The sequence below is a fragment of the Dryobates pubescens genome, chromosome 14 (assembly GCF_014839835.1).
Source record: "Dryobates pubescens isolate bDryPub1 chromosome 14, bDryPub1.pri, whole genome shotgun sequence".
Classification (NCBI taxonomy): Eukaryota; Metazoa; Chordata; class Aves; order Piciformes; family Picidae; genus Dryobates; species Dryobates pubescens.
Window position 1 is genome coordinate 27,926,168 of NC_071625.1, and position 26,742 is coordinate 27,952,909.

The 26,742-nt window shown below is 53.2% G+C and overlaps 1 protein-coding gene across 1 annotated transcript in view; it reads right to left on the bottom strand.

The window, feature by feature from the left end:
* TMEM67 (transmembrane protein 67) overlaps positions 1–26,742 on the bottom strand; it is a 52,669-nt gene that overhangs the window by 19,453 nt on the left and 6,474 nt on the right. Inside the window, exons 4-14 of the mRNA XM_009902944.2 lie at positions 21,701–21,800; positions 20,465–20,534; positions 20,282–20,356; positions 18,289–18,351; positions 14,035–14,189; positions 13,806–13,914; positions 12,960–13,046; positions 8,296–8,361; positions 6,715–6,871; positions 2,755–2,878; positions 547–652 (exon numbers count right to left, since the gene is read on the bottom strand). Coding sequence (XP_009901246.2) covers positions 547–652; positions 2,755–2,878; positions 6,715–6,871; positions 8,296–8,361; positions 12,960–13,046; positions 13,806–13,914; positions 14,035–14,189; positions 18,289–18,351; positions 20,282–20,356; positions 20,465–20,534; positions 21,701–21,800 — 1,112 coding nt within the window. The remainder of the gene's footprint in view (positions 1–546; positions 653–2,754; positions 2,879–6,714; positions 6,872–8,295; positions 8,362–12,959; positions 13,047–13,805; positions 13,915–14,034; positions 14,190–18,288; positions 18,352–20,281; positions 20,357–20,464; positions 20,535–21,700; positions 21,801–26,742) is intronic.

Here is a 26,742-nt window from a genome sequence, read left to right on the forward strand (position 1 = left end):
GCCTGAAGGACATACAAGCTGCCATGCAGCTGCAAGATCGCTCCCTCTAGCTTAAATGTCTGCCTAACCCAGGAGATGTTTTGGCTTTGGCCAGAAGGATTTGAACAAGGAAGAGAGAATGTCCTGGGTTTGTAACATTCCAGCCTGAGTCTTTGTCATTGCAAGGTTAAGGTTAACACAAATGTGACTGAATGGGAATTGTAATTCAGTTTAAATTGAAGAGGGGAAAAACAAAGGGACAAAATCCCCCCAAACCAAACCCTCCATCCCTCACCCTCCTGTACCTGGAGGGGGCCTACCACAAGGCTGCAGAGGGCCTCTTTGCCAAGGCCTGCAGTGAGAGGACCAGGGGCAATGGTTTGAAATTGATTTTACAACTGTTAATGTATTGAAAAACTTTCAGTTTCAGTGAGAACTTGCAGCTTGAACCTGCACAGGACTGAAAATGAGAACCATTTGTATAACCTCCCCCCAAAAAGGTTCACCCAAAAGCTGAGAGAATGGGACTAATAAATCAGCTCAAGGAAGACAGCAGCAAGCTCTCACCTTCACACTCTGGGTCTCAGGGTTCTGGACAAGCACATCTGTGTAAGCAACAGTAATCAGAGGAGGGTAGATGGCTCCCCTCTGACTATGGGGTACCAGACGAATGCTGCGGAGAGAAGAGAAGAGAAGAGAAGAGAAGAGAAGAGAAGAGAAGAGAAGAGAAGAGAAGAGAAGAGAAGAGAAGAGAAGAGAAGAGAAGAGAAGAGAAGAGAAGAGAAGAGAAGAGAAGAGAAGAGAAGAGAAGAGAAGAGAAGAGAAGAGAAGAGAAGAGAAGAGAAGAGAAGAGAAGAGAAGAGAAGAGAAGAGAAGAGAAGAGAAGAGGGGAGAAGAGAAGAGAAGAGAAGAGAAGAGAAGAGAAGAGAAGAGAAGAGAAGAGAAGAGAGGAGAGGTTCGGAGAGGAGAGAAGAGAAGAGAAGGGAAGGGAAGGGAAGGGAAGGGAAGGGAAGGGAAGGGAAGGGAAGGGAAGGGAAGGGAAGGGAAGGGAAGGGAAGGGAAGGGAAGGGAAGGGAAGGGAAGGGAAGGGAAGGGAAGGGAAGGGAAGGGAAGGGAAGGGAAGGGAAGAGAAGGGAAGAGAAGGGAAGAGAAGAGAAGAGAAGAGAAGAGAAGAGAAGAGAAGAGAAGAGAAGAGAAGAGAAGAGAAGAGAAGAGAAGAGAAGAGAAGAGAAGAGAAGAGAAGAGACGAGAAGGGAAGGGAAGAGACGAGAAGGGAAGGGAAGGGAAGGGAAGGGAAGGGAAGGGAAGAGAAGAGAAGAGAAGAGAAGGGAAGGGAAGGGAAGGGAAGAGAAGAGAAGAGAAGAGAAGAGGGAATTAACCAGGTGGGAAAGACCTCAGAGATCATCAAGTCCAACCTATCACCCAACACCATCTGATCAACTAAACCATGGCACCAAGTGCCTCATCCAGGCTCTTCCTAAACCCCTCCAGTGATGGTGACTCCACCACCTCCCTGGGCAGCACATTCCAGTGGCCAGTCTCTCTTGCTGGGAAGAATTTCTTCCTAACATCCAGCCTAAAATGCAAACAGTATTTTCATGCAGAAAACAGTGGAATTGCTTGGAAAGTCTTCATGGAAAGGCTACTAAAAGCATGCACACATAGATAGAAATAGGCTGAGAAGTGCCTGAAGGCCTGCTAACTTGCATTATGCACACATAGTCTGATCCATCACCTCTGGACAGAAATCACTGTAATTTTTACCCTCAGAAGTATCACAGTCTCACAGTATCAGTCAGGGTTGGAAGGGACCACAAGGATTATCTAGTTCCACCCCCCCTGCCATGGGCAGGGACACCCCACACTAGATCAGGCTGGCCACAGCCTCATCCAGCCTGGCCTTAAACAATTTTATGTGTTCTTCCTCACTCACATGAGCAACCCAGGGAAACTTTTGCTTTGTTTCCAAGGATGCAATGGAAAAAGCAGCACAGGACATGGTGGAGGAGAAGCTCAACAGGAGCTCTCAGTGTGCACTTGCAGCCCAGAAAGCCAATCAGAGCCTGGGCTGCAGCAAGAGAAGTGTGGCCAGCAGGGCAAGGGAGGGGATTCTCCCCCTCTGCTCAGCTCTGCTGAGACCCCACCTGGAGTACTGCCTCCAGTTCTGGAGCCCCTATTCCAAGAGGGATCTGGAGGTGCTGGAAGGGGTCCAGAGAAGGGCCACGAGGATGAGCAGAGGGCTGGAGCACCTCTCCTATGAGGACAGACTGAAGGAGTTGGGGCTGTTCAGTCTGGAGAAGAGAAGGCTCTGAGGTGACCTCATTGTGGCCTTCCAGTATCTGAAGGGGGCTCCAAGAAGGCTGGGGAGGGACTGCTCAGGATCTCAGGGAGTGATAAGACTGGGGGGAATGGAATGAAGCTGGAGGTGGGGAGATTCAGGCTGGAGGTGAGGAGGAAGTTCTTCCCCATGAGAGTGGTGGTGAAGCCCTGGAATGGGTTGTCCAGGGAGGTGGTTGAGGCCCTGTCCCTGGAGGTGTTTAAGCCCAGGTTGGATGAGGCTGTGGCCAGCCTGATCTAGTTTGGGGTGTCCCTGCCCATGGCAGGTGGCTTGGAACCTCGGATCCTTGTGGCCCCTTCCAACCCTGACTGATGCCATGATATTATGACAGACTAGAACCACCATAAAACCCTAGGTGTCTTTTAAAGACAGTCAAATGGCAGCTGCAGGGCTGGGCTTCCTTCCCTGAGGGCTATGTGTGCTCTGGGGTGAGTCACCTGATTGTTACTCTGCTGGCAATCCGGACGGCCCTCGGCAGCCTCCCCGAGCTGCTCTCCTTTCCGCTCAGGGCATCCACCAAGAAAAAGCGACGAGTCAGAAGCCAGTTGTTCATGTTACTGCCTGGGGCAAAACAGGACAGCCACACAGAAAGCTGCATCAGCACACAGGGAGAATGAAAGCTGCTAGAAAAGAGCCACACAGCTGTATAGTACATGGCACTGTACTCAGGACATCAAATCATTTACTCTCTACTCTTTTGTGACCTTTTACTCTGCTCCTGTGAGACCTCACCCTCAACCCTGCCTCCAGTTCTGGTGTCCCCAGCAGAAGGGGGACACAGAGCTGCTGGGCAGAATCCAAGGGCAGGAGATTGAACACATCCAAGTGCCAGGTTCTGCACATTGGCCACAGCAACCCCATGCAGAGCTACAGGCTGGGGTCAGAGTGGCTGAGAGCAGTCAGGCTGAGAGGGACCTGGGGGTGCTGGTTGATGGTAGACTGAACATGAGCCTGCAGTGTGCCCAGGCAGCTAAGAGGGCCAATGGCATCCTGGCCTGCATCAGGAACAGTGTGGCCAGCAGGAGCAGGGAGGTCATTGTGCCCCTGTACACTGCACTGGTTAGGCCACACCTTGAGTCCTGTGTCCAGTTCTGGGCCCCTCAGTTTAGGAAGGAGGTTGACTTGCTGGAACGAGTCCAAAGAAGGGCAATGAAGTTGGTGAGGGGTTTGGAACATAAGCCCTACGAGGAGAGGCTGAGGGAGCTGGGGTTGCTTAGTCTGGAGAGGAGGAGACTGAGGGGTGACCTTATTGCTCTCTACAAGTACCTGAAGGGAGGTTGTAGACAGACGGATGTTGGTCTCTTCTCCCAGGCAACCAGCACCAGAACAAGAGGACACAGTCTTAGGCTGCGCCAGGGGAGGTTCAGGCTAGATGTTAGGAAAAAGTTCTACACAGAAAGAGTGATTGCCCATTGGAATGGGCTGCCTGGGGAGGTGGTGGAGTCGCCATCACTGGAGGTGTTCAGGAGGAGACTTGATGGGGTGCTTGGTGCCATGGGTTAGTTGTTTGGGCGGTGTTGGATTGGTTGATGGGTTGGACACGGTGATCTTGAAGGTCTCTTCCAACCTGGTTTATTCTATGTATTCTAAGTCCAGAGGAGGGCCACAAAGATGATCCAAGAGCTGGAGCACCTCTGCTGTGAGGACAGGCTGAGGGAGCTGGGGGTGTTCACCCTGGACAAGACTCTGAGAGGACCTTAGAGCTGCCTTTCAACACCTGAAGGGATCCTGCAGGAAGGCTGCAGAGGAAGTTTTCACAAGGATGTCTAGAGACAGGACAAAGGGGAACAGCTTCAAGCTGAGGGTCAGTAAGTTTAAACTGGATCTCAGGAAGAAGTTCTTCAGTCTGAGGGTGATGAGACTCTGCAATAGGTTGCCCAGAGAGACTGTGGATGCCTGCTCCCTAAGGGGTGTTCATGGACAGCCTAGATGAGGCCTTGAGCAGCTGAGTCTAGTTGAGAGGTGTCCCTGCCCACTGCAGGGGGGTTGGGGCAAGTAGAATAGAATAGAATAGAATAGGATAGAGTAGAATAGAGTAGAATAGAATAGAATAGACCAGACCACATTGGAAGAGACCTTCGAGATGATCCAGCAGTGTGCCCAGGTGGCCAAGAAGGCCAATGGCATCCTGGCCTGTATTAGGAATAGTGTGGCCAGCAGGAGCAGGGAGGTCATTGTGCCCTGTACTCTGCATTGGTTAGGCCACACCTTGAGTCCTGTGTCCAGTTCTGGGCCCCTCAGTTTAGGAAGGACATTGAGAGACTTGAAGGTGTCCAGAGAAGGGCAACAAGGCTGGGGAGAGGCCTTGAGCACAGCCCTGTGAGGAGAGGCTGAGGGAGCTGGGGTTGCTTAGCCTGGAGAAGAGGAGGCTCAGGGGAGACCTCATTGCTCTCTACAACTACCTGAAAGGTGATTGTAGACAGGAGGGGGTTGGTCTCTTCTCCCAGGCAACCAGCACCAGAACAAGAGGACACAGTCTCAAGCTGTGCCAGGGGAGATTTAGACTCGAGATGAGGAGAAAGTTCTTCACTGAGCGAGTCGTTCGTCATTGGAATGTGCTGCCCAGGGAGGTGGTGGAGTCCCCATCCCTGGAGGTGTTCAAGAGGGGATTGGATGTGGCACTTGGTGCCATGGTCTAGTCATGAGGTCTGTGGTGACAGGTTGGACTCGATGATCCTTGGGGTCTCTTCCAACCTTAGTTATACTGTGAGGCTGTGATCTGTGAGCTCCCTTCCAACCTAAGCCACTCTGTGATTCTACTTCTGTCCACTTTAAACAAACACAGAAGGACATCAGTTGACTTTATTTGTGCATCATACAAGCATAGAGAGGCTTAGCCTGGAAGGGATAGTATGGATGGGGCTTGTGTATGTGACCAAAGCTTGCACTGAACACTCACAAATTGGCCACCAAGTATTAAACTCTTGAAGCAGAATCAATTCTGTTGTGCTGTGCTATCTTTTACTGTGTATTTTGTACACATTCATTGCATTCCATTGTGGAGTGTGGTTCCTGCTTTTAAATACAGCTTCATTTGCTTCCAGCTGAGTTGGTCTGGCAAAGTTAATGTTGGGGGGGAAACTTCAACCCACCACAGCAAGTATATCACAGTATCACAGTGTCACAGAATCACCAAGGTTGGAAGAGACCTCAAAGATCATCGAGTCCAACCTGTCACCACAGACATCATGACTGAACCATGGCACCAAGTGCCACATCCAATCCCCTCTTGAACACCTGCAGGGATGGTGATTCCATCACCTCCCTGGGCAGCACATTCCAGTGGCCAACAACTCTCTCTGTGAAGAACTTTCTCCTCACCTCCAGCCTAAACTTCCCCTGGCACAGCTTGAGACTGTGTCCTCTTGTTCTGGTGCTGCTTGCCTGGCAGAAGAGACCAACCCCCACCTGGCTACAACCTCCCTTCAGGGAGTTGTAGAGAGCAATGAGGTCTCCCCTGAGCCTCCTCTTCTCCAGGCTAAGCAACCCCAGCTCCCTCAGCCTCTCCTCACAGGGCTGTGCTCCAGACCCCTCCCCAGCCTCCTTGCCCTTCTCTGGACACATTCAAGTGTCTCAATGTCCTTCTTAAACTGAGGGGCCCAGAACTGGACACAGGACTCAAGGTGTAGCCTAATCAATGCAGAGTACAGGGGCACAATGACTTCCCTGCTCCTGCTGGCCACACTGTTCCTGATGGAACAGGATGCCCTTGGCCTTCTTGGCCACCTGGGCACACTGCTGGCTCATGTTTAGGCAGCTGTCAATCAGCACCCCCAGGTCCCTCTCTGTTTGGCAGCTCTCAGCCACTCTGCCCCCAGCCTGTAGCTTTGCATGGGGTTGCTGTGGCCAAAGTGCAGCCCCTGGCACTTGGGTTTGTTGAATGCCATCCTGTTGGACTCTGTCCAGCCTGGCAAGGTCCCTCCTTTGGCCCTCTAACAGATCAACATCTGCTCCCAGCTTGGTGTCATCTGCAAGCTTGCTGATGACTGACTCAATCCCCTCATCCAGATCATCAGTGAAGATGTTAAAGAGGATGGGGCCCAGCACTGATCCCTGGGGCACACCACTGGTGCCTGGCTGCCAGCTGGCTGTGGCACCATTCACCACCACTCTCTGGGCTCAGCCTCCAGCCAGTTCCTATATATATATACATATATATATACATATATACACACACACATATATATATAAAATCATAGTATCACAATATCAGTCAGGGTTGGAAGGGACCACAAGGATCATCTAGTTCCAACCCCCCTGCCATGGGCAGGGACACCCCACACTAGATCAGGCTGGCCACAGCCTCATCCAGCCTGGCCTTAAGCAAACCAAATTCTTTCTCCTTGAAGTTATGAAGACTGCTCAATTCCCCAGGGCTGTTACTCCAACAGTCTTACCTTGATTAACAAACATTTCACTGTACTGAAGATTCAGGTTCCTAACTGGCAGGGCCCAGAGAGCCTGCTGGCCATCAGCACTGCTATATTCAAGGAAGAGGTCATAGAAGATTGGATGAGGAAAATCCAATAAAATCTTGGAAAGTGAAATTTTGCACTGCAAAGAAACAACAAAGAAAAGAAAGTTGAAATGAAATGCTGGCTTCAGCCAGTTATTGATTTTATCAAGGTATGGATTCTTCCCCTATACAGTGACTGGGGAATCTGGTCCACTTCCTCCCAAAAGGGAAGTCACTGCAGCTCTTGGCAAGCAATTAGGAAGCACCAATGATGTTATACAAACCTCTTGCAAATGAGTGATTCATGTGGAGAATGAAGCTCTGCTCATGGTTTTGAACAGATGAGGGAAACATATCCCAGCACATGTCAGAGAAATGGGGAGGGACTGTTTAGAAGGGCTTGCAGCAATGGTTTGAAACTAGAGCAGGGCAGGCTCAGGCTGGACAATGAGAGTGGTGAAACACTGGGACAGGCTGCCCAGGGATGTGGTTGAGGCCCTGTCCCTGGAGACACTCAGGATCAGACTGGATGTGGCCCTGTGCAGCCTGCTGTAGCTGGAGGTGTCCCTGCTGAGTGCAGGGGGGTTGGACAGGATGCCCTTTGAGGGTCCTTTCCAGCCCAGTGCAATCTGTGAAGCTGTATATGACTGCTGGAATTCAAGCATTGTGTTCTTCCACTGATGAGGCAGCAACCTCACTAACTGGGATGCCAGTTCAATTTATCTTGGTTATCCTGTACCAGCCCCTGTACTCAGCACTGCTTAGGCCACACCTTGAGTCCTGTGTCCAGTCCTGGACCCCTCAGTTTAAGAAAGATGTTGAGTTGCTGGAAGGTGTCCAGAGAAGGGCAACAAAGCTGGGGAGGGGTCTGGAGCACAGCCCTGTGAGGAGAGGCTGAGGGAGCTGGGGTTGCTTAGCCTGGAGAAGAGGAGGCTCAGGGGAGACCTTCTTGCTCTCTACAACTCCCTGAAGGGAGGCTGTAGCCAGGTGGGGGTTGGTCTCTTCTCCCAGGCAGCCAGCACCAGAACAAGAGGACACAGTCTCAAGTTGTGCCAGGGGAGGTTTAGGCTGGAGGTGAGGAGAAAGTTCTTCCCAGCAAGAGAGATTGGCCATTGGAATGTGCTGCCCAGGGAGGTGGTGGAGTCCCCATCCCTGGAGGTGTTCAAGAGGGGATTGGATGTGGCACTTGGAGCCATGGTTTAGTCGTCAGGAGGTGTTGGGTGCTAGGTTGGATTTGATGACCTCTGAGCTCTTTTCCAACCTTATTGATTCTATGATTCCTACATCATCACCACTGGTTTCCTGTATAGTTAAACAAACAAACCAACCCCCCCACACCCATCAGGTTTATTTCATTCAATAATAAACAAGAATTACAATAAGGAAGAGTATGATCAAGGAAGAAGGACAATGCTGCAGCTCATGGCTAAACTCCAGAGGTCCTTCAGTGTGTTGTGAATTACTGATGACTTAAACCCCAACCTTATTCACCACTCAGAAGAGCATTTTATCCCTTACTTACACTTTGCTGGTATGTTGTTCCAAAAGCATAAGCTGCATCCAATCTAGTTTGGGTATCAGGACAAAGCTGAACAAGACAGAAATATAAAGAGGTTAATTCCAAGGTATCAGTTTCTCACATGAAATATTTACAGCTTATGTGTTGGTCACATTAATGTTGTTTAAGAAGAGGTAACACAACTGTCTGTTGAACTCATACCAGAGAATCACTGAACAGATCTGCTTGGAAGAGACCTCCAAGATCATCCTGTCCAAGCACTAAATGGTCAGTACTAAACCATGTCTCTAAGCACCAGGTCCACAGGCTGCTTAAACACCTCCAGGGATGGTGACTCCAGCACTGCCCTGGGCAGACCATGCTCTGCTGGAGGGTAGAGAGGCTCTGCAGAGGGACCTTGCCTGGCTGGACAGATGGGCAGAGGCCAAGGGCAGGAGACTGAACACATCCAAGTGCTAGGTTCTGCACATTGGCCACAGCAACCCCATGCAGAGCTACAGGCTGGGGTCAGAGTGGCTGAGAGCAGCCAGGCAGAGAGGGACCTGGGGATACTGGTGGATGGTAGACTGAACATGAGCCTGCAGTGTGCCCAGGGGGCCAAGAAGGCCAAGGGCATCCTGGCCTGCATCAGGAACAGTGTGGCCAGCAGGAGCAGGGAGGTCATTCTGCCCCTGTACACTGCACTGGTTAGGCCACACCTCGAGTACTGTGTCCAGTTCTGGGATCCTCAGTTTAGGAAGGAGGTTGACTTGCTGGAAGGTGTCCAGAGAAGGGCAACAAAGCTGGGGAGGGGTCTGGAGCACAGCCCTGTGAGGAGAGGCTGAGGGAGCTGGGGTTGCTTAGCCTGGAGAAGAGGAGGCTCAGGGGAGACCTTCTTGCTCTCTACAACTGCCTGCAGGGAGGTTGTAGCCAGGCGGGGGTTGGTCTCTTCTCCCAGGCAGCCAGCACCAGAACAAGAGGACACAGTCTCAAGCTGTGCCAGGGGAGGTTTAGGCTGGAGGTTAGGAGGAAGCTCTACACAGAGAGAGTGATTGCCCATTGGAATGTGCTGCCCAGGGAGGTGGTGGAGTCACCATCACTGGAGGTGTTCAGGAGGAGACTTGATGGGGTGCTTGGTGCCATGGGTGAGTTGATTAGGTGGTGTTGGATGATAGGTTGGACTTGATGATCTTGAAGGTCTCTTCCAACCTGGTTTATTGTAACCCTTTCAGTGAAGCAATGTTTCCTACCATCCAGCCTGAACCTCCCCCGGTGCAGCTTGGAACCATTTCCTCTGGGCCTGTCTCTTGCCACCATGATTCCATTGGTGTGCAGCTGGAATTCTGGGATTTGCTACAATTATGCACTGAGATGGCTTCAGCACTGTGATATCATGATGCATGCCCTGCTGAGACCACACCTGGACTACTATGGCCAATTCTGGGCTCCCTGGATCTGCTGGAGAGAGTCCAACAGAGGGACTTGAACATCTCCCCTGTGAAGAGAGACTGAGAGCCCTGGGGCTGTTTAGTCTGGAGGAGAGAAGGCTGAGAGGGGATCTGATCAATGTCTATCAATAGCTGAGGGGTGGGTGGCAAGTGGAGGGGGCCAAGCCCTGTTGGGTGGTGCACAGGAATAAAACAAGAAGCAACATAGAACATTGAACACAGAAGGTTTCAGCTCAACATGAGGAGGAACTTCTTCACTGTGAGCGTCACAGAGCCCTGGAGCAGGCTGCCCAGAGAGGTTGTGGAGTCTCCTTCCCTGGACACATTCAAACCCCACCTGGATGCATTCCTGTGCAGACTACCCTGGGTGCTCCTGCTCTGACAGGGGGGTTGGACTGGATGACCTCTGGAGGTCCCTTCCAAACTCTCATGTGCTGTGATGATACTGTGATTGATTGGCAGAGTTGAGGGCTGATCTGCAGTGTGAAACTCTTTACCAGGAAAGCACAGCTTCCAGACCCCTTAGGCCTGGTGCCAAAGGCCAATGCTGCACCTTTCAATTAAAATCCCTGGTTCCAAAAGGTCTCTTTTCTGAGAGACTCTGAGATCTGATCAATGTCTATCAATATCTGGGGGGGTGCATGTCAGGACAAAGCTGATGGTCCCTTTTTGGTGGTACCCAGTGACAGGACAAGGGGCAACAGCTGCATGCTGGAGCAGAGGAGGTTCCATGTGAACATAAGGAAGAACTTTTTCACTGTAAGGGTCACAGAGCACTGCAGCAGGTTGCCCAGAGAGGTTGTGGAGTCTCCTTCTCTGGAGATAGGTTGGACTTGAGGATCTGGAGGGTCTTTTCCAGCCTGGTCTGGTCTATTCTACTCTACTCTACCCTACTCTACTTCTATTCTATTCTACTTCTCTTCTCTTCTCTTCTCTTCTCTTCTCTTCTCTTCTCTTCTCTTCTCTTCTCTTCTCTTCTCTTCTCTTCTCTTCTCTTCTCTTTTCTCTTCTCTTCTCTTCTCTTTTCTCTTCTCTTCTCTTCTCTCTTCTCTTCTCTTCTCTTTTCTCTTCTCTTCTCTTTTCTCTTCTCTTCTCTTTTCTCTTCTATTCTACTCCATTCCATTCCATTCCATTCCATTCCATTCCATTCCATTCCATTCCATTCCATTCCCATTCCTTCCCTGGAGACTTTCCAAACCCAGCTGGGTGTGCTCCTGTGCAGCCTGCCCTAGGTGATCCTGCTTTGGCAGGGATGTTGGACATCTACAGGTCCCTTCCAGTCCCCAGTGTTCTGTGATTACATGGAAAGAGGCTTTGCATGGAAGAGCTGTTCCTCTCCCATTAGGTCCTGATAGCTACCACAAGCTCTGCATTTAGGGAATTAACCTATTCCAATGAACCCTAAAATCTGTGTCAGAATAGAGAGTTTCCTGTGCACAGTAATTGCCTTAGTCACCTGCTATCCCAGACATCACTCTTCCTCTAACTGTGAGAGGCAGATGCAAGGCAGTTCATCCTCAGATAACAAACAAAGAAACAGCACTCACTTCTAAATGCTGAATGTCAGCTGCTCCTCTGGAGCATTTGAAGTGACATGGTCCAAGAGTGACATGAGGAGCCCAGAGAAAGGGAGAGACAATTCCCAATTGTTCTTGCTAGAGTTCCTCTTGCTGCCGGCCTAGGGAGTTGCTCAGAGCCTAGATCACCACTGGACTGCCAAACAAATTCTACTCTGTAATGCTTTGCAGCTGCCAATTCCTGCTGCTAGTGATGTCCAGTGACAGGACAAGGGACACTGGGTGCAAGCTGGAGCAGAGGAGGTGCCATGGGAACAGAAGGGAAAACCTTTTCACTGTGAGCTTGCCAGAGCCCTGCAGCAGGCTGCCCAGAGAGGTTGTGGAATCTCGTCTGGATCAGGAACAGTGTGGCCAGCAGGAGCAGGGAGGTCATTCTGCCCTGTGCTCAGCACTGGTTAGGCCACACCTTGAGTCCTGTGTCCAGTTCTGGGCCCCTCAGGTTAGGAAAGATGTTGAGATGCTGGAAGGTGTCCAAAGAAGGGCAACAAAGCTGGGGAGGGGTCTGGAGCACAGCCCTGTGAGGAGAGGCTGAGGGAGCTGGGGTTGCTTAGCCTGGAGAAGAGGCTCAGGGGAGACCTTCTTGCTCTCTACAACTCCCTGAAGGGAGACTATAGCCAGGTGCATCTTGTCACTATTTCCTCTCATCCTATCACTTGTTATTTGGGAGAAGATGTCAACACTCATCTCACTACCACCTTGTGGCAGTTTAGCCAGGGTGCCTCCTGCTGCTGCCCCACAAGATACACCTCTGGTGTACAGAGTGTCCAGCCTAGTGGCTGGACATGGGAAACAGTGTACTTCATACCCACAATGTCTGCTCCCTGTAAATAGCATAGCATAGCATAGTATGGAATAGAATAGAATAGAACTAACCAGGTTAGAAAAGACCTTTGAGATCATCAAGTGCAACCTATCACCCAACACCCAATCAACTAAACCATGGCACCAAGTGCCACATCCAGGCTCTTCCTAAACACCTCCAGGGATGGTGACTCCACCACCTTCCCAGGCAGCCCATTCCAATGGCCAATCTCTCTTGCTGGGAAGAATTTCTTCCTCACCTCCAGCCTAAACCTCCCCTGGCACAGCTTGAGACTGTATCCTCTTGTTCTGGTGCTGCTTGCCTGAAGAGACCAACCCCCACCTGGCTACAACCTCCCTTCAGGGAGTTGTACAGAGCAATGAGGTCTCCCCTGAGCCTCCTCTTCTCCAGGCTAAGCAACCCCAGCTCCCTCAGCCTCTCCTCACAGGGCTGTGCTCCAGACCCCTCCCCAGCTTTGTTGCCCTTCTCTGGACACCTTCCAGCATCTCAACATCTTTCCTAAACTGAGGGGCCCAGAACTGGACACAGGACTCAAGGTGTGGCCTAACCAGTGCTGAGCACAGGGCACAATGACCTCCCTGCTCCTGCTGGCCACACTGTTCCTGATCCAGGCCAGGATGCCATTGGCCTTCTTGGCCACCTGGGCACACTGCTGGCTCCTGTTCAGCTGCTGTCAACCACTGCCCCCAGGTCCCTCTCTGTTTGGCAGCTCTCCAGGCACTCTGACCCCAGCCTGTAGTGCTGCCTGGGGTTGTTGTGGCCAAAGTGCAGCACTTGGTCTTGTCTAAAGGCAATCAGAATGTTCTGGCATTGAGAAAAGATAATGCAAATCAAACATACCTGTAAGATGCCTCCTTCCAGGCTTTGCCATTTAAGAAAGTTCCCTGCTGCATCAAATGAGGCTGCAATAAACTGCAGCTTTACATCCTGATGATGAAAAGAAGACAAAGAAACAATGAAACTGCCAGGAAGTGGACATCATCTTTAGGAGAGCCACATCTGTAGCAAACCAAAACTGCTTGATGTGAGGATGGCCCCTTTCTAATGTCTGCTTCCCTGCAGGTTCCCGCTGGTCCCAGTGAAGCAGTAACTCAGGTCTAGAAGAGTCACAGAATTTCAGGGGCTGGAAGGGACCTGAAAAGATCACCCAGTCCAACCCCCCTGCCAGAGCAGGGTCACTGGGCAGATCACACAGGAACACATCCAGGTGGGGTTGGAATACCTCCAGAGAGGGAGACTCCCCAACCCCCCTGGGCAGCCTGCTCCAGGGCTCTGGCACCCTCACAGGGAAAAATTTCCCCCTCATATTCATGTGAAACTGCCTATGCCTCAACTTCCACCACTGCCCCTTGTGCTGGCATTGGGCCAGGAAGGGACTTTGGACATGAGCTTGTAGAGACAGAATGAGAGGGGATGGACTGAAGCTTGAGGAGGGCAGATTTACACTGGATGTGAGGGAAAACTTCTTTACAGTAGAGGTGGAGAGACACTGGCACAGGCTGCCCAGAGGAAGGTCATGGATGTCCCTTCCTGGAGGTGTTCAAGGCCAGGCTGGATGAAGCTTTGAGCAGCCTGGGCTGGTGGCAGGTGTCCCTGCCCGTGGCAGGAGGTTGGAACTGGATGATTTTGAAGGTGCCTTCCAACACAAGCCATTCCATGATTCCATGCCTACTAGCCAACACTTACCTTATCTGTTCCTTTAAAAGTGAAGACTGCAGGGAAATGATTTGCCTCAAGCACTTGGGATGCTAATCCTGGCTGATCACCATAATACAGCCAGGGCAGGCTCTGCCTCCTGAAAACAATGACAATGTTTCCTCTCCAGCAACAGAATGCTTTGCATCAAAGAACATCCAGAATAAGAACTACCATAGAACACTACTACAGTCTGAAAGCCAGGGGAAAGGCAACTTACCAGAAGGCTACTGAATGAACAATGCCTAACCTTGCTGTATTGACATAAATATACTGAAACAAACCACAGGCATCAGCACTTGAAGGACTCAGGGAGTTCATGTTCATCACACACATGTTTCCAAGAGCTTGGCATGCTGTTAGATTAGAGTGTGACTGCAATGGAGAAACACAAGAACACACAAGAGCTTTGATTCACCCCTCCCTGTGATAAGGCAGTCATAAGATGAATGGAATCTCTAATAAGCCATTCCTCATCTCCCATTTTCACCTTAAAGTCATTTACTTTAAAGTAATTTCATCCCAGTATTTTCTCCTAGATGTTCTGCTTCCATATTCTGGCAGTGTGAAATCAGTGCTCTCACCTCTCCAGTTCATTTTAGTTGCCTCAGCTAGGAGGAATGAGGCAAGAGAAATCCCAGCATCTGCACTCAGAAAACAAAGCAAGGACCAAAATCTTTAACACCACTCAGGCAGCAGCACAAAGGTGACTGCATCAAAGACCTAACACTGTCAAGTATTGGGTTGGGGCAGTCCAAGGCACTGATACAGGCTGGGCAGGGACTGGCTGGAGAGCAGCCCTGAAGAAAAGGCCTTGGGGGTGCTGGGGGAGGAGAAGCTCAACAGGAGCCAGCAGTGAGCACTTGCAGCCCAGAGAGCCAAGCAGAGCCTGGGCTGCAGCAAGAGAAGTGTGGCCAGCAGGGCCAGGGAGAGGATTCTGCCCCTCTGCTCTGCTCTGCTGAGACCACAGCTGGAGCTCTGGGTCCAGTTCTGGAGCCCCTAGGACAGGAAGGATCTGGAGGTGCTGGAAGGTGTCCAGAGAAGGGCCATGAGGATGAGCAGAGGGCTGGAGCTGCTCTGCTATGGAGACAGACTGAGGGAGTTGGGGTTGTGCAGTCTGGAGAGAAGGCTCCCAGGAGACCTTCTTGTGGCCTTCCAGTATCTGCAGGGGGCTACAAGAAAGCTGGGGAGGGACTTTTGAGGGTGTCAGGGAGGGATAGAACTGGGGGGAAGGGAATAAAACTAGAAATGGGGAGATTGAGATTGGATGTTAGGAGGAAGTTGTTCCCCATGAGGGTGGTGAGAGCCTGACACAGGTTGCCCAGGGAGGTGGTGGAAGCCTCCTGCCTGGAGGTGTTTGCAGCCAGGCTGGATGTGGCTGTGAGCAACCTGCTGTAGTGTGAGGTGTCCCTGGCCATGGCAGGGGGCTTGGAACTGGCTGAGCCTCGAGGTCCCTCCCAACCCTGACAATTCTCTGACTGGGTAATCCCAGGTACAGCTGCACAGAGCACAAAGATCTTCTTCTCAGTTTTCAGTATTTTTCTATCCTGTTGCTCCTAAACCAGGTTGTTTTTATACCACTGTTGAATTTTGGTGACAAACCAGCCCACTGCTCCAGGACAGGCAGAAGTGATGCCTGGCACCTGTGTGCAGGGATCCCTGCACCAGCATTAAGCTGCCACCACCTAGCACCTCGTTGGAGTCAGATCAGCAGCTGCTCATCAGGCTCAGGCAGCACCTCTGAAGGGCTGAGGAGGCTGAGACAGACAGACAGACAGGATAAACTGATTGAAGGCATGGTGACAGTCTCAGTTTGTAAAGAAATCCAATGGGGTAAGCAGGAGAATACATCTCAGAGCTGTGTGCATGAGATGCTGCTGGGAAAATACTGAGCCTAAGTCTGCTAGATGCCTGCCAGCCTGGGGCCTGCTAGCTGGCAGCTGGGCCTGGCAGTCACAAACATCCTCAAGATTTGCAGCAAATAAACACCAGAGACATCCTGAGACAGCATCAATAGGCACAAATCTGGCAGCCAGGCACCACTGGTGTCCCCCAGGGATCAGTGCTAGGCCCAATCCTATTCAGTATCTTTACTGATGATCTGGAGGAGGGGATTGAGTCCATCATCAGTACATTTGCAGATGACACCAAGCTGGGGGCAGGAGTTGATCTGTTAGAGGGCAGAAGGGCTCTGCAGAGGGACCTTGCCAGGCTGGGCAGATGGGCAGAGTCCAACAGGATGGCATTCAACAAGTCCAAGTGCCAGGGGCTGCACTTTGGCCACAACAACCCCAGGCAGAGCTACAGGCTGGGGTCAGAGTGGCTGAGAGCTGTCAAACAGAGAGGGACCTGGGGGTACAGGTTGGCAGCAGCTGAACATGAGCCAGTAGTGTGCCCAGGTGGCCAAGAAGGCCAATGGCATCCTGGCCTGGATCAGGAACAGTGTGGCCAGCAGGAGCAGGGAAGTCATTGTGCCCTGTGCTCAGCACTGGTTAGGCCACACCTTGAGTCCTGTGTCCAGTTCTGGGCCCCTCAGGTTAGGAAAGATGTTGAGATGCTGGAAGGTGTCCAGAGAAGGACAACAAAGCTGGGGAGGGGTCTGGAGCACAGCCCTGTGAGGAGAGGCTGAGGGAGCTGGGGTTGCTTAGCCTGGAGAAGAGGAGGCTCAGAGGAGACCTCATTGCTGTCTACAACTCCCTGAAGGGAAGTTGTAGCCAGGATGGAGTTGGTCTCTTCTCTCAGGCAACCAGCACCAGAACAAGAGGACACAGTCTCAAGCTGTGCCAGGGGAAGTTTAGGCTGAATGTTAGGAAAAAATTCTTCCCAGAGAGATTGGCCATTGGAATGGGCTGCCTGGGGAGGTGGTGGAGTCACCATCCCTGGAGGTGTTTAGGAAGAGCCTGGATGAGGCACTTGGTGCCATGGTTTAGTTAATTAGATGGTGTTGGGTGATAGGTTGGACTTGATGATCTCAAAGGTCTTTTCCAACCTGGTTAATTCTATTCTATTCTATTCTATTCTATTCTATTCTATTCTATTCTATTCTATTCTATTCTATTCTATTCTATTCCATTCCATTCCATTCCATTCCATTCCATTCTATCCTATCCAGTATAAGAGAGATTGGCTGCTCCAGCTGGTGCTGCCCCATGCCACCTGATGTTCCTGACTCTTTCCCTCATACACACAGAGAAAACTACTTCTGCACAGACTTTTCTGTGAGCTCTCCTAGGCTCATCAGAGCATTGCTGTGACACCTAGCTGACTCCAGACTGCCTAGCATGGATCATCCTCAAAGTGAGACTTCAACAAGAGTTGAACCCTTTGGGTTGTGACAGATGGGGAGAAAAAAATGGGCTTAACAAGTTAAAATCTGACTTTGAGAAGAGGAATATGGAAGGGAAATGAGGATGTGTGATGATAGAGCTGGCAAAAAAGCAGCAGAGCATGATCCTGTTGTGGCAGACACTCTTCCACACATAGTTACTGCCACCCAGAGCAACAAAATGGTAAATAACACTTGCATGAGGAAAGCAAAGCAAAAAAGGATGGTTCTGTGGTTAGCCTTACAGAGCACAGAATTAACCAGGTTGGAAAAGACCTCAGAGATCATCAAGTCCAACCTATCACCCAACACCCAATCAACTAAACCATGGCACCAAGTGCCTCATCCAGGCTCTTCCTAAACACCTCCAGGGATGGTGACTCCACCACCTCCCTGGACAGCACATCCCAATGGCCAATCTCTCCTGCTGGGAAGAATTTCTTCCAAACATCAGCCTAAACCTCCCCTGGCACAGCTTGAGACTGTGTCCTCTTGTTCTGGTGCTGGGTGCCTGGGAGAAGAGACCAACTCCCTCCTGGCTACAACCTCCCTGCAAGGAGTTTTAGACAGCAATAAGGTCTGCCCTGAGCCTCCTCTTCCCCAGGCTAAGCAACCCCAGCTCCCTCAGCCTCTCCTCACAGGGCTGTGCTCCAGACCCCTCCCCAGCTTTGTTGCCCTTCTCTGGACACATTTGAGCAACTGAACAACTCTCTTGAACTGAGGAGCCCAGAACTGGACACAGGACTCAAGGTGTGGCCTAAGCAGTGCTGAAAACAGAACAAAATGAGTATCTGAAAGCCAAAAAGAAGGATAAAGACCAGCTGCCAGTGAATACTGAACATGGAAAATGTTGATGTTCTGAGTGACTCCTTACTGCATACACTCATGAGCAGTTCACAGACCAACTGACCCCTGCAGGAGGCTCTCTCTAACACCATTCATCTTGTGAAGATTCTGCCCCTGGAGATTTGCACTAAGATCAACTCTTTCTAAACTCCCTGTGCATTTCTTTCTTTCTTAGATACTGTCATCTCAAAAGAAGACTCTTTAAAAGCAAGCAAGCTCAATTCCAGCGATGAAAGTGCCAGGCTTGCATACAGAGCATCACCTCTAACAGAAAAGCAAACTGCAGGCACTTATGAAACTCACCCAACAGGCAGAGGCTGAGGACTGCAGGTTTTGCAGGAACCAGGCTGAGGTCAGTGTTAAACCCTGTGAATAAAGAAATGCTTCACTCTCTTTGCTCCACACAATTTATCCACAAGCCAACACTCTGGAAAACTCTGTCACCTAAAAGGTGCTACTGAATTTTCCCTAAGAGCTTCCTGGCCTTTGTAAATGTTTCAGTTCAAAACACAATTAATAATGCATCCACAACCACTCTGGGCAACCCAGTCCAGAGTCTCACCACCCTCAGACTGAAGAACTCCTTCTTCAGCTCCAGTCTCACCCTGCTCTCCCTCAGCTTCAAACCATTCCCCCTTGTCCTGTCTCTAGACACCCTCAGGAAAAGTCCCTCTGCAGCCTTCCTCTAGGATCCCTTCAGCTATTGGAAGGCAGCTCTAAGGTCCCCCCAGAGTTTTCTCTTCTCCAGGCTGAACACCCCCAGCTCCCTCAGCCTGTCCTCACAGCAAAGGTGCTGCAGCCCTTGGATCATCTTTGTGGCCTCCTCTGGACTCACTCCAACAGCTCTGTGGCCCTCTTATACTGGGGGCACCAGAATGGGACTCGGTATAGACCACATGCTACTTGTATGGATACTAAATTACTTCCCTATTTAAGTTTCCAACAGGGCATGATATTTCCTCTGCATATTTCATGAGAACAATGCTTGCCTGGTCTCCATGCCTGCACTCTTACACTTGTTGGTGCAACTGATGTCTTTTCCCTGGCCCTGAGCAAAGCCTTTGACACTGTCCTGCACCACAGCCTGGTCTCCAGGCTGGTGACACATGGGGTTGATGGGTGACCACTAGAACTGGCTTGATGGCCAAAGAGTGGCTGTCCATGGGTCCATGTCCCAGGGAAGGCCAGGGACAAGCAGAGGCCCTCAGGAATCAGTCCTGGGACCAGGCTTGTTCAACATCTTTGTGGGTGCCATGGACAGTGGCATTGAGTGCAGCCTCAGCAGGGTTGCTGATGGCACCAAGCTGTGTGGGGCAGCAGACAGGCTGGAGGGAAGGGATCCATCCAGAGGGACCTGGACAGGCTGGAGAGGTGGGCACAAGCCAACCTCAGGAGGTTCAACAAGACCAAGGGCAGGGTCCTGCAGCTGGGTGGAGGCAATGCCAGGCACAAATCCAGGCTGGGCAGGGACTGGCTGGAAAGCAGCCCTGAGGAGAGAGACTTGGGGGTGCTGGTGGAGGAGAAGCTCAACAGGAGCTCTCAGTGTGCACTTGCAGCCCAGAGAGGCAAGCAGAGCCTGGGCTGCATCAGGAGAAGTGTGGCCAGCAGGGCAAGGGAGGGGATTCTGCCCCTCTGCTCAGCTCTGCTGAGACCCCACCTGGAGTACTGCCTCCAGTTCTGGAGCCCCTATTCCAAGAGGGATCTGGAGGTGCTGGGAGGTGTCCAGAGAAGGGCCAGGAGGATGAGCAGAGGGCTGGAGCACCTCTCCTGTGAGGACAGACTGAAGGAGTTGGGGCTGTTCAGTCTGGAGAAGAGAAGGCTCTGAGGTGACCTCATTGTGGCCTTCCAGGATCTGCAGGGGGCTCCAAGAAGGCTGGGGAGGGACTGCTCAGGATCTCAGGGAGTGATAGGACTAGGGGGAATGGAATGAAGCTGGAGGTGGGGAGATTCAGGCTGGAGGTGAGGAGGAAGTTCTTCCCCATGAGAGTGGTGAAGCCCTGGAATGGGTTGTCCAGGGAGGTGGTTGAGGCCCCATCCCTGGAGGTGTTTAAGGCCAGGCTGGATGAGGCTGTGGCCAGGCTGATCTAGTGTGGGGTGTCCCTGCCCGTGGCAGGGGGGTTGGAACTAGATGATCCTTGTGGCCCCTTCCAACCCTGACTGATACTGTGAGACTATGAAATGACCTTGCAGTCACTGTGCTCAGACAAGAAGCCCCCAGCCTGGCTGTTCAGGAAAGGCAATTCAAACACTTAACTCAAAGTAACTAATGAGAATGTTTGACACAAAAACCACTTACCAGCTGTCCAAAACGAACAGTTGCAACTCCTTTTAGGGGCAAACTTTCACCAGCACTGAAACATAATCCCCCAGTCTGAAACAAAGAAACAAACAAGAGGGGAAAATAAAGGAAATGTGACCACTCCTCAGCACAGCTTTTCTTGTTCTGAGCTTCAGTATTTACTGTCACTCTTCTACTTACTAGAATGTTTGGGCTCCTGCAGTCACAAGACTTGCTTACATTGATGAAAGTCTGTTCACATCTCACACACCTGTGGATCACAAACATGAAGACTGCACTTAACATGTAATGAATGATGAGAATCAGTACTTAGTGAAAGCTGACTCAGCAGGAGGCCTGGGAACACTGCCATCCTCTTCACCAATTCCAAGTGAAATCCAAAAGACAGTACTGATTTGGTTCTACTGTCAGTGAAGTAGACAAGAAATTAAATGGCTCATCCAAATTCTCTTTCTGCTTACATTCCAAAGCTCACTCTGTAGAATAGAATAGAATGGAATGGAATGGAATGGAATAGAATAGAATGGAATGGAGTGGAATAGAATAGAATGGAATGGAGTGGAATGGAATGGAATGGAATGGAATAAAGAATTAACCAGGTTGGAAAAGACCTTCAAGATCATTGAGTCCAACCTCTCATCCAACACCATCTAATCAACTAAACCATGGCATCAAGTGCCTCATCCAGGCTCCTCTTAAACACCTCCAGGGATGGTGACTCCACCACCTCCCTGGGCAGCATATCCCAAGGGCCAATCTCTCTGTGAAGAACTTCCTCCTAACATCCAGCCTAAACCTCCCCTGGCACAGCTTGAGACTCTGTCCTCTTGTTCTGGTGCTGGTTGCCTGGGAGAAGAGACCAACCCCCACCTGGCTACAACCTCCCTTCAGGGAGTTGTAGAGAGCAAGAAGGTCTCCCCTGAGCCTCCTCTTCTCCAGGCTAAGCAACCCCAGCTCCCTCAGCCTCTCCTCACAGGGCTGTGCTCCAGACCCCTCCCCAGCTTTGTTGCCCTTCTCTGGACACCTTCCAGCATCTCAACATCTTTCCTAAACTGAGGGGCCCAGAACTGGACACAGGACTCAAGGTGTGGCCTAACCAGTGCTGAGCACAGAGCACAATGACTTCCCTGCTCCTGCTGGCCACACTGTTCCTATTGCAGGCTAGGTGGCCATGGGCCTTGTTGGCCACCTGGGCACACTGCTGGCTCATGTTCAGCCTGCTGAGCATCGAAGTCAAACAAACAAACAAATCAAGTCCCTGGTCACATAAGGATTTCAGTGGACACAAACCATTGAGTTTGATATGGGGCTGAGGATTTCCACTTCCCTCTCACTCTAAAGGTACAGACTGTTCCTCCATTAAAACCCAAGAGGCCACTTTCACTCTTGTCATCACAGAAGGTAAGGAACACTCACCTATTTCCTGAGGCATCTGAAGCAGACAAGGAGGGCTCACTTCCATTACAAGCTATGCACAGTGCTTCAGTCAGCAACATGCCATCAATGCTTCTTTCCACTAAAGAGAGGAAAACCAACTGTGACAAAATTCCCTGCTGCACAGCATGGCACACAGGTTGAGAGAAGCCTGAGAAAACAAAGTGTCTGGGCAGATCTAAAGTAAATGCAAGGATTTTGATGTTCACAACACTCACAGTATCACAGTATCACAGTATAACTAAGGTTGGAAGAGACCCCCAAGGATCATCAAGTCCAACCTGTCTCGACAGACCTCATGACTAGACCATGGCACCAAGTGCCACATCCAATCCCCTCTTGAACACCTCCAGGGATGGGGACTCCACCACCTCCCTGTGCAGCACATCCCAATGATGAATGACTCTCTTGGTGAAGAACTTTCTCCTCACCTCGAGTCTAAACCTCCCCTGGCACAGCTTGAGACTGTGTCCTCTTGTTCTGGTGCTGCTTGCCTGAGAGAACAGACCAACCCCCTCCTGTCTACAATTACCTTTCAGGTAGTTGTAGAGGGCAATGAGGTCACCCCTGATCCTTCTCTTCTCTAGGCTAAGCAACCCCAACTCCCTCAGCCTCTCCTCACAGGGCTGTGCTCAAGGCCTCTTCCCAGCCTTGTTGCCCTTCCCTGGACACCTTCAAGTGTCTCAATGTCCTTCTTAAACTGAGGGGCCCAGAACTGGACACAGGACTCAAGGTGTGGTCTAACCAGTGCTGAGCACAGGGCACAATGACTTCCCTGCTCCTGCTGGCCACACTATTCTTGATGCAGGCCAGGATGCCATTGGCCCTCTTGGCCACCTGGGCACACTGCTGGCTCATGTTTAGGCAGGTGTCAATCAGCACCCCCAGGTCCCTCTCTGTTTGGCAGCTCTCCAGCCACTCTGACCCCAGCCTGTAGCTCTGCATGGGGTTGCTGTGGCCAAAGTGCAGCACCTGGCACTTGAACTTGTTGAATGCCATCCTGTTGGACTCTACCCATCTGTCCAGTCAGTCGAGGTCCCTCTGCAGAGCCTTTCTGCCCTCTAACTGACCAACATCTGCTCCTAACTTGGTGTCATCTGCAAACTTGCTGATGACTGACTCAACCCCCTCATCCAGATCATCAATGAAGATGTTAAAGAGGATGGGGCCCAGCACTGATCCCTGGGGACACCACTGGTGCCTGGCTGCCAGCTGGATGTGGCACCATTCACCACCACTCTCTGGGCTTGGCCCTCCAGCCAGTTCCTAACTCAAGAGCATACATATGCAAATAACATCCAGGTGGATGCAGAGATTCACAGATTGCACGGGATGGGAAGGGAGCCTCAAAGGGCATCTTGTCCAACTCCCCTGCACTCAGCAGGGACTCCTCCAACTACAGCAGGCTGCCCAGGGCCACATCCAGTTTACACTGCACATGCAACTTAGTGTTACTGAAAAATGCAAGTTTAATGCTCAGTTTGGCTGTTCCTTCATTATTTGTTCTGAACCAAACGTCAAAGCAAAGCTAATGTGAAAAACCTCAAGTTTACACATGGCTGGAATTTGTCATTTGCCCCCAAAATGATTCATGCAGATGTCACTGATTCAAAGGTTGGAAACTGCCTCTTCCAGCAAGTAAATAATTTGGCAAAAGATTTCAAGTCTAACTGTTAAAGAACAAACAAGCAGAAAGAAACAAAGAAATCCTAATTCATGAAGGCCAGCGAGGACAAGTGCAGAGCCCTGCATCTGGGGAGGAACAGCACTAGGCAGGAGCACAGACTAGGAGTTGTCCTGCTGGAAAGCAGCTCCATGGAAAAAGACCTTGACGTCCCCTGCAGGGGACAGCAAGCTGTGCGTGGGACAGCAAGCTGTGCGTGGGACAGCAAGCTCTGCAGGGGACAGCAAGCTCCGCAGGGGACAGCAAGCTGTGCGTGGGACAGCAAGCTCTGCGGGGGACAGCAAGCTCTGCAGGGGACAGCAAGCTCTGCGGGGGACAGCAAGCTCTGCGGGGGACAGCAAGCTCCGCGGGGGACAGCAAGCTCCGCGGGGGACAGCAAGCTCTGCGGGGGACAGCAAGCTGTGCGGGGGACAGCAAGCTGTGCGGGGGACAGCAAGCTGTGCGGGGGACAGCAAGCTCTGCAGGGGACAGCAAGCTGTGCGGGGGACAGCAAGCTCTGCAGGGGACAGCAAGCTCTGCGGGGGACAGCAAGCTCCGCGGGGGACAGCAAGCTCTGCGGGGGACAGCAAGCTGTGCGGGGGACAGCAAGCTGTGCGGGGGACAGCAAGCTCCGCAAGGGACAGCAAGCTGTGCGGGGGACAGCAAGCTCCGCGGGGGACAGCAAGCTCCGCGGGGGACAGCAAGCTCCGCGGGGGACAGCAAGCTGTGCGTGGGACAGCAAGCTGTGCGGGGGACAGCAAGCTCCGCAAGGGACAGCAAGCTGTGCGGGGGACAGCAAGCCGTGCGGGGGACAGCAAGCTGTGCGTGGGACAGCAAGCTGTGCGGGGGACAGCAAGCTCCGCAAGGGACAGCAAGCTCTGCGGGGGACAGCAAGCTGTGCGGGGGACAGCAAGCTGTGCGTGGGACAGCAAGCTGTGCGGGGGACAGCAAGCTCCGCAAGGGACAGCAAGCTCTGCGGGGGACAGCAAGCTGTGCGGGGGACAGCAAGCTCCGCGGGGGACAGCAAGCTGTGCGGGGGACAGCAAGCTGTGCGGGGGACAGCAAGCTGTGCGTGGGACAGCAAGCTCCGCGGGGGACAGCAAGCTCCGCAAGGGACAGCAAGCTGTGCGGGGGACAGCAAGCTGTGCGGGGGACAGCAAGCTCCGCGGGGGACAGCAAGCTCCGCAAGGGACAGCAAGCTGGGCGGGGGACAGCAAGCTGTGCGTGGGACAGCAAGCTCTGCAGGGGACAGCAAGCTATGCGTGGGACAGCAAGCTCTGCGGGGGACAGCAAGCTCCGCGGGGGACAGCAAGCTCCGCGGGGGACAGCAAGCTGGGCGGGGGACAGCAAGCTGGGCGGGGGACAGCAAGCTGGGCGGGGGACAGCAAGCTCTGCGGGGGACAGCAAGCTGGGCGGGGGACAGCAAGCTCCGCGGGGGACAGCAAGCTCCGCGGGGGACAGCAAGCTCCGCAAGGGACAGCAAGCTGGGCGGGGGACAGCAAGCTCTGCGGGGGACAGCAAGCTGGGCGGGGGACAGCAAGCTCTGCGGGGGACAGCAAGCTGGGCGGGGGACAGCAAGCTGGGCGGGGGACAGCAAGCTGGGCGGGGGACAGCAAGCTATGCGTGGGACAGCAAGCTCTGCGGGGGACAGCAAGCTCCGCGGGGGACAGCAAGCTCCGCGGGGGACAGCAAGCTGGGCGGGGGACAGCAAGCTCTGCAGGGGACAGCAAGCTCTGCGTGGGACAGCAAGCTCCGCGGGGGACAGCAAGCTCCGCGGGGGACAGCAAGCTATGCGGGGGACAGCAAGCTCCGCGGGGGACAGCAAGCTCCGCGGGGGACAGCAAGCTGTGCGGGGGACAGCAAGCTGTGCGTGGGACAGCAAGCTGTGCGGGGGACAGCAAGCTGGGCGGGGGACAGCAAGCTGTGCGGGGGACAGCAAGCTGGGCGGGGGACAGCAAGCTGTGCGGGGGACAGCAAGCTCTGCAGGGGACAGCAAGCTCCGCGGGGGACAGCAAGCTCCGCGGGGGACAGCAAGCTGTGCGGGGGACAGCAAGCTGTGCGGGGGACAGCAAGCTCCGCGTGGGACAGCAAGCTGTGCGGGGGACAGCAAGCTCTGCAGGGGACAGCAAGCTCTGCGGGGGACAGCAAGCTCCGCGGGGGACAGCAAGCTCCGCGGGGGACAGCAAGCTCTGCGGGGGACAGCAAGCTGTGCGGGGGACAGCAAGCTGTGCGGGTATAGCAAGCTCCGCGGGGGACAGCAAGCTCCGCAGGGGACAGCAAGCTGTGCGGGGGACAGCAAGCTGTGCGGGGGACAGCAAGCTGTGCGGGGGACAGCAAGCTGTGCGGGTATAGCAAGCTCCGTGGGGGACAGCAAGCTGTGCGGGGCACAGCAATCTGTGCGGGGGACAGCAAGCTCCGCGGGGGACAGCAAGCTCCGCGGGGGACAGCAAGCTGTGCGGGGCACAGCAAGCTGTGCGTGGGACAGCAAGCTCCGCAGGGGACAGCAAGCTCCGCGGGGGACAGCAAGCTGTGCGGGGGACAGCAAGCTCCGCGGGGGACAGCAAGCTGTGCGGGGGACAGCAAGCTCCGCGGGGGACAGCAAGCCGTGCGGGGGACAGCAAGCTCCGTGGGGGACAGCAAGCTGTGCGGGGCACAGCAATCTGTGCGGGGGACAGCAAGCTGTGCGGGGGACAGCAATCTGTGCGGGGGACAGCAAGCTCCGCGGGGGACAGCAAGCTGTGCGGGGGACAGCAAGCTCCGCGGGGGACAGCAAGCTCCGCGGGGGACAGCAAGCTCCGCGGGGCACAGCAAGCTCCGCGGGGCACAGCAAGCTCCGCGGGGGACAGCAAGCTCTGCGGGGCACAGCAAGCTGTGCGGGGGACAGCAAGCTCCACGGGGGACAGCAAGCTGTGCGTGGGACAGCAAGCTCCGCGGGGGACAGCAAGCTCCGCGGGGGACAGCAAGCTCCGCGGGGGACAGCAAGCTATGCGGGGGACAGCAAGCTCTGCGGGGGACAGCAAGCTATGCGGGGGACAGCAAGCTCCGCGGGGCACAGCAAGCTCCGCGGGGCACAGCAAGCTCCGCGGGGGACAGCAAGCTATGCGGGGGACAGCAAGCTCCGCGGGGGACAGCAAGCTGTGCGGGGGACAGCAAGCTCCGTGGGGGACAGCAAGCTCCGCGGGGGACAGCAAGCTCCGCGGGGGACAGCAAGCTATGCGGGGGACAGCAAGCTCCGCGGGGGACAGCAAGCTGTGCGGGGGACAGCAAGCTCCGCGGGGGACAGCAAGCTCCGCGGGGGACAGCAAGCTCCGCGGGGGACAGCAAGCTGTGCGGGGGACAGCAAGCTCCGCGGGGGACAGCA